At 36.6% G+C, this 13,550-nt stretch overlaps 1 protein-coding gene across 2 annotated transcripts in view; it reads left to right on the plus strand.

The window, feature by feature from the left end:
- LOC113232777 (PDZ domain-containing protein 8-like) overlaps positions 1-13,550 on the plus strand; it is a 92,002-nt gene that overhangs the window by 1,867 nt on the left and 76,585 nt on the right. For both annotated transcript variants that reach the window (XM_026467562.1, XM_026467563.1), the window contains exons 5-9: positions 258-396; positions 1,177-1,311; positions 2,105-2,226; positions 9,858-9,958; positions 13,344-13,442. In XM_026467562.1, the coding sequence (XP_026323347.1) occupies positions 258-396; positions 1,177-1,311; positions 2,105-2,226; positions 9,858-9,958; positions 13,344-13,442 (596 nt within the window). The remainder of the gene's footprint in view (positions 1-257; positions 397-1,176; positions 1,312-2,104; positions 2,227-9,857; positions 9,959-13,343; positions 13,443-13,550) is intronic.

Here is a 13,550-nt window from a genome sequence, read left to right on the forward strand (position 1 = left end):
AATTGAAGGTTTTTTCTAAGTGTTAGATTTTTGTTTTAATAATTATAGCAAATTAGTAGTTAATTTAGAGTAATTTCACAAAAATAATTAAATATTAAGGTGGTCTTTTAATGTCTGTTACATTGTGACATTCAATAAAATTAAAAATTATAATTATTTGATATTTTATATTGCTTATTGTTGTCAGTTATATAACTGACAACAACAACTTGTATATACAAGTATATATTTATATAATGTTAAATTTTCATTTGCAGACCATTCCTGGCCATCCTGGGTGGTGCAAAAGTGGCAGATAAGATTCAGCTGATTGAGAACCTACTGGACAAAGTCAATGAGATGATCATTGGAGGGGGCATGGCGTACACTTTTCTCAAGGAAAGTCAGGGCATGTCGGTAAGTACAGTTACAAAATATTTGTAAGTTTTATTATTAACACAAAAAATAATTCTGCAATCCTCTGACTAGACTCGAACTAGTCTCTGTTGCTTTTACGTGGCTACTGTGTAATCTTTTTCCATCAATTTTCTTTATAGATAAATTATTAAGATAAGGAATAAATCACAAATTCAGTTCTTTAAACAGAGACCTAGTACAAACTTACGTTTTTATTAAAGTGCCTCCGTGGCCGAACGGTTACCTCTGACACGCAGAGGTCCCAGGTTCGATTCCCGGGCCGGGAGAAATAGTTGTATGGCCTACAATTATTTCTCTTGTGAGTTTGGGTGTAAGTTGTGGTTGTCTATGTGTGTGTCCATGGCACCCGCGACACAGAGTTTCCCTAGTGCGGGGCTATGTTGAGTGTGTGCGTTATTATTATTATTATTATTCCTTAAAGAGTATTGTGTGTGAATACGTTAAGTAGTGATTATGTTCTCTGTTTCTTCAAAATCTAATTATTATTATTATATTATTTAATATGCTCCTACATTATTTCACATAACTACATTAACTATGTTAAAATTACATAGTACAAAACTTGTACTGGGTATTTGTAATTTTTTTTAAATGTAATATTTATTCCTATTCTTTACGATTCTTGTAATACAATATATTGTATATAATAATGTAAAGTTTACAAAATAATGCTGATTATATACAGATAATCTTTAACATTAATAATGTTATTATCTCCAATTTTTTTCTAAGGGTATGACTTGTGTGTGATTGTTTTAGATCGGTAGTTCCCTATATGATGCCGAGGGTGCAAAAATCGTGAAGAACCTTCTAGAAAAAGCTGCTAAGAACAATGTCAAAGTACATCTTCCTGTAGACTTCATCACTGCCGACAAGTTTGATGAAAATGCGCAGGTAACATTTTTCTGTCTAAACAAAATTTGAAAAATAATTAAGTCATGAATCAGGAGTAAGCATGGACCTTCCAGTCTGAAAAATCATCTAATACGTGATTTTGTATTCTTTTTTATTATTGGGAAAATCCTTTTTGGAGGTCATTTCAACACATTTAATTCAATATTCGAAATTCTTATTTTAAGTAAATCAGGAAGTAAATCACTGAATACATTTCAATAAATTTGCACTATTATTGAAATTAACTTTAAAATAAATAAGTATTTAAGTCAACATAAGTCAAAATAGCATTTTTAAATTTTTAAGTGAAATATTTAAAAATAGAGAAATTTTTGCGTTTGCTCACTGCATCCGATTCGTTTTCATTCCGAATCGGAGACTATACAAATCAGAAAGCTCGAACCCACTTCGGATGCCTATGTGCGCTAAATCCGATTCCAATCCGAGAAAATACGAATATCGCTTCCGAACACCTACAGAAAAAATTATCCCTGTGACATTTCGGACCGCCATTATTTAGATTCGGAACTGATTGAATCGAACATAGTGCGCAAGCGCCCCTAGTGTTATGTTTGAATTTCTTACAATATATAAAAAAAGGATATTATAACATTTAATTTAAAAAGCAACAAATGGTACTTTGACTGACAGCAAGTTACGTGTGAGGTATGAGTAAACAAATCAATGTTTTGGGCTCTTTACAGGTCTTATATATCATCTAAGCAATATTTATGACTATTATCAGCTTATTTTTCTTTTTTTTTTTTTTTTTTTTTATATATTTGTCTAATAGACAGGGGTAGCAGACGCACAAAGCGGCATTCCCGACGGCTGGTTAGGTCTTGACGTAGGACCTAAGTCCAGGGAGCTCTTCGCCGAACCCATTGCAAGGGCTAAGGTCATTGTCTGGAATGGGTATGTTATTGTGTATTTTATCACCGGCTTGTACACATCCACTGGTGAACATAAGCTCGCTAACTCTTCCAGTCTTGTGGCGCCCGCATCCATGTGTATCTAAAAAGCGTAACATGTTTAATCTACAGTACCGAGTCCCTAAAATCTTTCGCGATAGCCACACATTGGAAATGAAACTTTGTTTTTAAAGCAAAAAAGTTTCATTTTCAAAGTATTCTGGCCCTATACTCTCGTTCTCCGTCCGTAACAATTATCAAATAAGTAACACTCGACGACATTAAATGACAATGTAGGACAAAGCTTCATTCGCATCATGCGTCTTTTAATTTCAATCAATCAATCAACCAGGCTATTGCAGTCCACTTCGGGACATAAACCTCCCCAAGTGTACGCCATAGTGCCTGATCACCCGTTTTCCGATAGTCGTTTCCTATGTTACGTTTGCCGAGACGTGGTCTCCACTCGAGAGCCCGTCTACTCCATCGTTCATGGGTTCTGCAACAGATGTGGCCAGCCCACTGCCACTTCAACTTGCTACATTTCTGGACGATGTCCACAACTTTAGTCTTATGCCGTATTACGTAGTATTATGATAACTTCGTTCCTTTACGGGATACCCAGCATAGACCTTTCCATAGCTCGCTGAGCGATGTGTAAGTCTGTGAGCCAGTTTGACCGTCATATTCCACGTCTCGGCTCCATAAGTCATGACCGGTAGGACGCATTGGTTGTAAACCTCTTAATTTGGTCGAGTATTACTTATTTAACAGGAATTGTTTCGGAGTGTTGAACAGCTGTCGATTGATCGAGTTGACCTTGAAAACAAACTAGTTACAATATCGATAGTACTAATACTAGAATGAATAATAGATAATACTCGCACAATTATATCGACAGTTAGCAGAACCGTTAATAGCAATTGAATTGTATTTTATATACTGCAATAGTATTGCCTGACTACAGTAAAGGTACTAAGTAGAAAATAGAGAATGAAGCTAATTTTTCGGATCTAAATTGCGTATATTTGTTTTTTTTTTTTTAAACAAACCAATGTTTCGAGGCCTTTCCAACCAAAGCCAAACAAAAATAAACCTAAGTTTCATTTCTATTTATTTAAATTTCTTATAAAAGGTGTTAATTTGGATCCATTACTTAAAGAACATGGAAAAGCCAGTGTGAATATGAAGGAAATGTGATGTGAAATCACCCTGCGAAATTTGTATATATACAATCCATTTTTTGCATTTCAGTAACTTTGTGTTTTAAGATACGAGTTTGAGAAAGTAAGGCGACGATTTCCAATGTGTATCAATTGCAAAACCATAAGAACCTTTTTTTTAATTATTAATTAATAATAGAAATTAGAATAAACTAAAACATATTACTTAGTACTGTAGTCTTATATCTGTTTGGGATTTTTCATTAGAGGAAATACTGAATCCCAAACTGGTGGTACGGAGAAACCATCTTCCCTGTTGAAATTAGGATGTTTTTTAATTTCAATGGCCTCTCGCAGCATCCTGGGTAGATAACGGACTTCTTTTGCAAGGACCTGGGGTTTGTCAAACTTCATTGAATGTGTAGGTTTATTCATGACATGCTCGCAGACTGCAGACTTGTTTAAGCGACGGTGTTTGACATCAGCTATATGTTCTTTGACGCGGGCACAAATACTTCGCTTTGTTTGTCCAATATAAGAGAGGCCGCACTCACAGTCAAGCTTGTAAACTTCTGCATCCTGTAAGGGGATGTTACGGGTTTCAGGAACTGAGAAATCTTCCTCAGGGGCTTGAAATAAGTGTTGATAGATGCACGCCTGAGGCCTCTTCCGATCTTATCTATAACACCTCTCATGTAAGGTAAGATGGCAGGTCTTCGCTCGACTGTTGGTGGTTTGACACGGGGCCTGCGGCATTGGCGTGAAATCTTCAACTTATTCGCATGTAGGACTTGCTTTGTATGCTGAAGTTCCCCTGCCAGATGATTACTGTCGCAGACACCATGTGCTCTCTGAAACAAAGATTTGCCCACAGTAGCTAACTGGCTAGGATAGTGATGGGAATTACCATTGAGATACCTATCTGTATGGGTTTTCTTTCGAAATACAGTATGGCCTAAGGTGTTATTAGGATTTCTTTTAATTAAAACATCTAAGAAAGCTAGAGTACCACAATTCTCTTGTTCCATAGTAAATTGGATCTTAGTACTAAAAGAATTAAGGTGGACCAAGAAAGAAGGTATGCTATCTTTAGGTAACGTTGTGAAAATCTTCGGCCTAGCTGGGGCCATGGGTAAAACTCGCTCCTCGAAGTCTTCCATGAAAATATCGACAACAACGGGAGATACCGGGGAGCCCATCGCTATACCGTCCATTTGTAGATAAAATTCATTATTCCACAATAGATAGCCTGACATTAGGCAGTGTTCTAATAATTCTGCATATTCAATGGACATATTATGTTCCCTTAGCTTTCTACGTACAATTTCAATGCAATCTTTTAGGTAGGTTGTTAAACAGCGACTGAACATCAAAACTGATCATGTTGTCTATTATTGTCAGAAATTTTTGACCCTTGATTTGAAAAGTGTCTATATGAATAATTTCGAATAGCTTTGTAGGGATTGAAGTAAACTGGAGACTTTGTTTATTAGGATGTCTTTCGTACTTATTAATCTGGCAAGAAGAACAGTTGTTTATAATTTCAGTAAAGGACTTAGGGATATTTGGCCAACAGTAATTACGCCTTAACTGTTTTTCAGTTTCCACTATACCTGACTTCCACTATATATGATTCGACTTTCCTTCATGATAAGCTTTTGCTAGACGATATTGTTCGCCTGTATCATCATTCAGCCATACGACGCCCACTGCTGGGCATAGGCCTCCCCCAACGATCTCCACGACGATCGGTCCTGCGCTGCCCGCATCCATCGGCTTCCCGCGACCTCCACCAGATCGTCGGTCCACCTGGTGGGTGGCCTACCCACTGAGCGTCGTCCGGTGCGCGGTCGCCATTAAAGAACCTTTCCGCCCCAACGGCCATCGGTTCTCCTAGCTATGTGCCCCGCCCACTGCAACTTCAGCTGAGCAATTCTTCGAGCTATGTCGGTTACCTTAGTTCTCCTACGGATTTCCTCATTTCTGATTCTATCACGCAGGGAAATACCGAGCATCGCTCTCTCCATTGCCCGCTGAGTGACCTTGAGCCTTCTTGTGAGGCCCATAGTGAGGGACCACGTTTCTGATCCATATGTGATCATTGGCAACACACACTGGTCAAAGACTTTCGTCTTGAGACATTGAGGTAATTTGGACGCAAAGATTTTTTGGAGTTTCCCGAACGCTGCCCATCCGAGTTGGATTCGACGAGAGATCTCTTTCTCAAAGTTGGACTTACCTAACTGGACTGTCTGCCCCAGGTATACGTAATGGTCAACAACTTCGAGTGTAATGCTCCCAATTTTAACTGGAGCGGGTACAACATGGACATTCGACATGATCTTCGTCTTGTCCATGTTCATCTTAAGACCCACTCTTTGGGAAACACTACTGAGATCTTCGAGCATTGTGTTCAGGTCTCCCAAGGTCTCAGCCATAAGAACTATATCATCGGCAAATCGAAGGTGTGTTAGGTACTCGCCATTGATGTTGATGCCAAGTCCTTTCCAGTCCAGAAGCTTGAAAATATCCTCCAACGCAGCAGTGAACATCTTTGGAGATATCACATCTCCCTGTCTCACGCCTCGTTGCAGTTGGATAGGATTAGAGCTCTGATCCTGTAATCGGACTGACATAGTGGCATTTTTGTATAAGTACCGTAACACCTCTATATACCTATAGTCTATATGGCACCTTTGGAGAGACTGCAGCACCGCCCAGGACTCGATCGAATCAAAGGCCTTCTCATAGTCCACAAACGCTAAGCAAAGTGGCCGGTTGTACTCCTCGGTCTTCTGTATAACCTGCCGCAGCGTATGGATGTGGTCTATGGTACTAAAACCCTTTCGGAAACCGGCTTGTTCGGGAGGTTGGAAGTCGTCAAACCTGCGAGCGAGACGATTCGTGATAACTCTCGAAAACAACTTATAGATATGGCTCAGAAGCGACATTGGCCGATAGTTCTTCAAGAGTGTTTTATCACCCTTTTTGAAGAACAGAACGACCTCGCCTTTGCCCCATGCCTTCGGCGTTTGACCTTCGACGATAACAGAATTGAAAAGCTTCTGGAGGACTTTAAGAGTCGGCTTGCCACCCGCTTTCAGAAGTTCTGTAGTGATTCCATCATCGCCCGCCGCTTTGTTGTTCTTGAGTTGTTTGAGAGCCACACTAATCTCATACAGGCTGACGTCCGGGATATCTTCGGTATAATGTCGGGTAAGCTTGGCTCTGGGGTCTCTAACCTCGCTTTCAACAGGTGCTTTCGTGGACTATAGCTGTCGATAGAAACTCTCTATCTCCCTCAGGATTTCAGGCTTAGATGAAATGATGCTACCGTCATCAGTCTTTAGCTTCGTCAGTTGGCTTTGCCCAATAGACAGATCTCTCGCGAACACCTTGGAGCCCTTGTTCCGCTCAATGGCCTCTTTAATACGCTCTGTATTAAATTGGCGTATGTCGCTAGTCAAAGACTTCGATATCTGCCTATTTAGCCGCCTGTAGTGACTTGCATCCTCTGAGTTCTGTAGCCTCATTTCATTTCTATGTTCCATGAGTTGAAGTGTTTTGTCGGAGAGTTTCTTTATTCTGGTACGGTGGGTTTTGAAAAACTTGGACCCAACCGTACGGACAGTGTCCACCACCATGTTGTTTAGATCGTCCACATCTATGCAGTTTTCGAGGGCTTCGAAGCGAGAAATAACACTCATAGGGGTCGGTTTTGACGGATTTGGTACGGTTTTGATTAGGTCGAAACTGGTTAAAATTCGATCTGAAATTTTGTTGGTTGGTTGCTATTATTATGATTTTGATTTGGTATTTGTTGAAACCAATTTGGGGAAAATCTCTGTGAGTTATTATATCTGAAATTAGGGTTTTGGTTGAAATTTTGCCTGTTTATTGATATTAGTATTACTTTGAGGTTGATTACGTTCTTGTAAGTACATTATATTGCCTTCTTCTTTAATAAATTGCAAGGATTGAGGCAAAGATTCGGGGCGCATAGCACGAATGGTAAACCCTAAAGGCTCCCTTAATCCAGCTGAAAAGGATTTCAACGCCTGAGCCGTGAAAAAATCTCGCTTGCATGCAATAACGTTCTGATCGTCATTATGTAAATAACAAATTTGTGCATTTATCGTAAAACTGTTGGGGGCTCTCGTCGTAAATTGACAAGGACACGGTTAAGGGAATTTTCATCCCTTTCCCTTCAATTTTCTGATCAATCCATTAACAACAATAATATTTTGAAAATTATTGTCGTTTTCATTGTCAAAATACTGTGTAAAGATATGATCAGATGCATTAATAAATCTATATAATGAATTAGCATCTCCATTATATTCAGGTACTATTTTCAGAGCTAAATCAAACAGTTGTAATTGTGCCATGATGCACTTACGAAATTATAATTATTAAAATGTAAAGAAACAATTCAATTAGTAACAAATAAGACTGTGCGATACAGTTTAAATGATATATTATAGTAAATATCGCACTGTTAATACAATAGTGTATTAACTCAAAAAGAGGACTTTTTCAGAATCGATGAAAAACGAGTTACTCACTTCCCGCAAAAAAAGTATTAAAATTTGTACGTTATAGTTTATTATAGACACGTAAACAATTTCTGAAATGTATTTTTAAAATAAAATGGAAAAAGTAATTTTATGTTTTTTAATTAGGATTATTTTAACTTAGAACTAGCTCACATAAAGTGTGTCTCTTTTTGAGTAAAGTAGATATCTTTTGATTGTTTCTTGCAATATTCTAAAAACGGTTTTTTGACATGTAGAGAATCAAATTTTACGTTCAGTAATGATATAATATTAAATTTCACATATTTTGAGTTACAACACTATTGTAATAGCAGTGCTATATATGAACGTAAAACACAAATGAGTAATTCTTATTACTATTTATATTTTTTCACAAAATTCGTGGAAACAGGAAAGGAAAAGTTGTGAACTTTACAAATCCAAGCGTACTCACAGTATTATCAGCAAAACAATCATCTTAATTAGTCCTCATGGAGGCGGTGTGAACCCTCAAGACGTCGCAGCTTCCACAAAACGTAAAGTCAATTTTTGGGAAAATAGTTCGCACTGTAAACCGTTAAAACGGACACTGAACACGATTTTTGGTTGTCCAGTTCAGCACCATCCTACCGACTTAGCCAGTTAAGCTCTTTCGGAGAGCTTTCACAAAAAAATATAATTTTTTAATAAAAGAAAAGTTTATTTTAATTCATAATTTTAGTACATGATATTACTGTCTTAAATCTATCTTAATACTAATTGTCAGGATGCATCAATGCTCCGGCGCAGAGCGTAGTTTCGGACAGGAAATGCAACCTCATATCTGGACTCTATGGCGTCGAGGCATTAAGAACTAGCTAGAGCTTACACGCGTTAAAGTAAGCTTATTGTAATGTTAAAACTATGATGTTTTATTGGCAGCTTTGTGACTACTTATTCAATGAGTTCGTACTATGACGCGACTTAAACATTAAAGTAATATGTTCTTATATCAAATTTAGCAATCTTAAAATAGTTACACGGATGCAATTGAAACAATATTATTTTCGAATTTATTGTCTAAATATTGATTTGTAATGATTAAAAGTGAAATTGAACCTATTTATTTACATATATCTCTTCAATATTTTGTTTATTTTTCTATTTACTAGTACATAGGAAATAATTTCTCGTTAAATAAAAATGCGCGATGTTTATTTCGTAAAACTATGATAGCGACATCTATATGTTCTTGGCAACACTAACAGTTGACACTAGACTATAATTCCGAATTCACAATGTGACTATCAAGACTCAGCTTGTTTTATTTATTTTTCTTCGTGAAAATGCGGAAAAATAATTAAAAACAATGTAATTTTAATAGATTTCACAATTACATACTTTTCTTTTTTTGGTAATTAAAATTCTCTGAATGTAAATAGTATTAAGTACTTTAACATTATACTACGATAGGACGAATAGGAACATCCAAAAAGAAAGAGATGACTACAAAGTCATACTGTTCATATAGCGTTATTTCTTTCCTATTTTTAGTAAGGAATAGACAATATTGGGAAATCATTCGTTCTTTCAGCCACTTTACCAATAATACATTACTTAGTTGACAGGTTTCTCATGGTACGAATATGAGTAATATTATAATAAGCATACATTGAAATAAGATTGTTTTTTGAAAGGTTATAAAAAAAAGGCCCCCTGATGTTTAACCACCATGATGTTAAATTATTTTTGTGAAATTACTCCTCTAGTTTGTTATAATTGTTAATACAAAGATCGAACATTAAGAAAAAATTCTTCGACGCGGCCAGATTCGAACCAGCGTCTTCCAGCAAACAGTGCCAGACGCTATGCCAACTAATGTTTTTTTTAATGTCAAATTTCTATGTGCTTGTTGCAGACCTTTGTTTTTGGTTTTTAACGACGTTTGTATTTTCCAGACCCGCTGGCGTGTTTGAATTCGCGAAGTTCGCCGAAGGCACCAAGGCGCTTATGGATGGAGTTGTAAAAGCCACTGCCAATGGCACAATCACTATTATTGGTAAGCTTATTACAACAAAAATCTAAGAAGATTTATGAAGAATAAAAAATATTATTGCTTCATTATTTAATTTCATAAATTCACTTATGGTTTTAATAAGCAAATTCTGATATTAGATCACGAACTGTGGTTAGAGAGCGTTGTGGTACGAAAGATATATCGACCAGGATGGAGAAGGGGATGCTTCGATAGTTTAGTCATGTCGAAATGAATGTTGGTAAATTAACAGCACGAAGAATGATGAGTCAAAATGGGCGTAAATTCAACAGAATTGGTTTCAAACCTTAATAGGAAGCTTAGAGCTCCTTGTGATAGAATTCGTCCAGGGTAGTAGTGCCACCTTACCTATTTCTACCGCCAAACAGGAATGTCAACATTACTGTGTTCCGGTTTTGAAGGATAAGAGTGCTGGTGAAATTACAACCACATGGGACTTGTCAACTTATGTCTCAGGGTGACGGGCGCGGTGACAGTGCCCCTCAGATCTTTGCGATTTAAAGCTGTAAGTGGATGGTAATCTACACGCGAGTCCATAACATCCAGTCACTACATATTATATAAAAAAAAAAAAAATTTAACAGTAGGTATCAAAGTTGTCGTAGATACATATATGTGCATATCTCGTTTTGGTGGTGGTACCTAGGTTTGGGGCGTCATGAGCCATTTCGATATCTCCAATGAACATAATAATAAACATAATTTTTGAACCTGTTCTGTTTTTATTTTGTTCTTTGGTTCCTTATTTTTATTTCCCATAATTCGATTTTTTTTATTTTGTTTTATATTTTCTATTCCACAAAATTCGGGGAGTAGTAAATAAATACGGTTGTTTACCAAAATAACAGAAAATTACCAAAAAATAAAGTTGGAGTAGTGTTCATTGGAGGTATCGATTTGTAGCTCCCGCACAACATTTATTAGAAGTGGTCATATATGAATAAATGTTGGTAATTTATTCCTTTACGCATTGTAAACTTTTTGGATTTTATTCCACTATATTTGAAAAAAGAAAAACAAGCAAAACCCGGAGATATTGATAGTATATAGTATTGAAAACATAATCACTGTTGATGTTACGCCCAAGTTTAATAGAAATTTGCCCATCATTCTTTATATAGCGAATGTGGCGTACATTCTCAATCAGGTTAGGGATGATTTTAAACATCGATTATGTAACCAGACAGAGACGAAATGTCATTTTTAATACAGTTATTAGTAGTGGTTAGTTAGTTATTAGTATCGAGTTCTTAGGTTTTCGCGATTGTTACACATAGGAAATGAAACTGTTTTTCCGGAATTTAAATCCGGAAAAATAGTTTCATTTCCTAGTTATTAGTAGTTATTAGTAAAATACCACTAGTAAAAATGTCATTTTTAGTAGTGGTATTTTTCGTATTACAAATCGTGCCGAAAGTTGGATTTTTCGTACTAGTGCTTTTTACTTTTCCATTTTTTTTAAATTTACTGTTGTTTCAAGTCTTAAACATAGAACTAAAGAGGTTGTATATTTATTTAATATTTATGTGCTTTGTGACGTAAGTCATTCGTCATTATAACTTATATTTACTTACAAACATCTTATTTGTTTAAATTGCATTGGTGTCTTATAAAACAACGGGTTACATTAAAAAATACCAAAGTATTTTCCATAAAGGTGGCTGATTGAGTATTAACAATGACCGGAGGTGAGTATTACGCGAGACCGCAGCGCGCCGCGCCACTAAAATAGTAATTTTAATTGGCTGAATACTGGCAACAGTTGCCATTGTAGTCTGAATTTTTATCAGACAAAGAAATAAAACGAGTTTTTTAAATACTGTTTTATTTTACTTTCAATGTAGTTTTTTCGCAAATGTATTAAAAACGTCGTTTGGTACACATGCGGATTTGTCATTTTCACTTGTCTCGAGTCTTGAAGCCTCGAGACTCGTGAATAATGACTAACTTTCCGCACTTAAATCAAAAATAACTATTAATTTGTTTGAAAACTATTCTGCCAAATCATGCCTGCGCTCCGGCTATTTTTTGCGATTGGCTTGCCCGAATTCGAAACAATTGACGGGGTTCGTCAATTGTTTTACTTCAAATCGACCAGTGTAACTTGAGCTTTGCTGTAACGGACGTGAATTGAAAAATTACATATATAATTACCGATGAAATGTGATTCCGTTTGTTTTGTAGTTAGATGGTTTGCTGTTTTTCCCACACCCAAAATGGAACAGCCCCCCATAGTTAGAGATTATTATCTTTACACAGGTCAGTTGTTGGCGCTGTACTATTTCAGTTTTTTAATTTGTGATTTCAGTGCAAACGAGAGTTGATATTTAAAAGTGATATAAGTCCCATTTTCCTGATAAATTGCCAGGGATGGAGGGCCCTTATTTCGTCTCTATTTCTGGTTATATACTCGATGTCTTTTAAATAATGCATGTATGAAGAGACTGATTGGTGTGTAGGCGAAATGTTTAGGTAAAGGTTTGTCAGGAGCGTAGCAAGTGGAGGTCCATAGTCTCTGTCTACCCCGGTGGGAGACAGGTGTGATGTGTATGTATGTACTGATTACGCAACCCTGCAAAATAGAAAAATTATCATTCATTTATTCAATAATTATCACAAGTTACAGAGTTTCCACGATATCTACGAATTTTAGAATTTATATTCCTTAAACAAGCTACTACAGTGTGATAAATTAAGACAAAAACGGGATGACCCTTACAGGTCTGCGAGATTTAAGAGATGATTCTATGTATTTATCAAATACAAACCACTTTTATCACTGAGACTCTGAAACTGCGGAATAAAATTAACTGTTTCTTACAGCCGGATCATAGTTATTAATAGTTATAAACATTTCCATATTTGTTAACATTTTGATGAATAAAATCACTGCCTTATAGTTAGTAGCAGTAGAGGTTGGGAAAGCGTTTGTACAGGGAAGTACTGCCATCAAACGTACTTCTGCCGCCAAACACTAATAAGAGTAAGGGTGCTTGTGAAACTTCAGACTGTCACGCAGAGGTTCCAGGTTCGATTCCCGGGCCGGGAGAAATATTTGTATGGCCTACATTTATTTCTCTCGTGATATTGGATGCAACTTGTGGTTGTCTATGTGTGTGTCCATGGCACCCGCGACCCAGGGTTACCCTAGTGCGAGGCTATGTTGAGTGTGTGCGTGTTTTTAATCAAAGCTCTAGAGTCACTGCAACTATTATGAAAAGGCGCGTAGCTAATCACCTGAATCACGATGTCAATGGATATAATTTAAAAAATCAAAAACATAGCAGATCTTGTATAACATTACCGTGTAAGTGCAAAATTATATCAATGATTTAAAAGCATCGACTTTACGTGTCCTCTATGCATTAGAAACCTTATTTATGTGTAGGTGGCGGAGACACAGCCACCTGCTGCGCTAAGTGGGGCACTGAAGACAAGGTGTCTCACGTCTCTACTGGAGGCGGAGCTTCGCTTGAACTACTTGAAGGTGAGCCTATTTTGTTCTAAACAACAAAATGCCTAATATGAAATAATGCAAATCAACATCACTATACAGTATAAAAAAATTATAAAAAATATTATTACTGTAACATAT

This window comes from Hyposmocoma kahamanoa, unplaced genomic scaffold (genome assembly GCF_003589595.1).
Source record: "Hyposmocoma kahamanoa isolate Upper Pololo Valley unplaced genomic scaffold, ASM358959v1 78, whole genome shotgun sequence".
Classification (NCBI taxonomy): Eukaryota; Metazoa; Arthropoda; class Insecta; order Lepidoptera; family Cosmopterigidae; genus Hyposmocoma; species Hyposmocoma kahamanoa.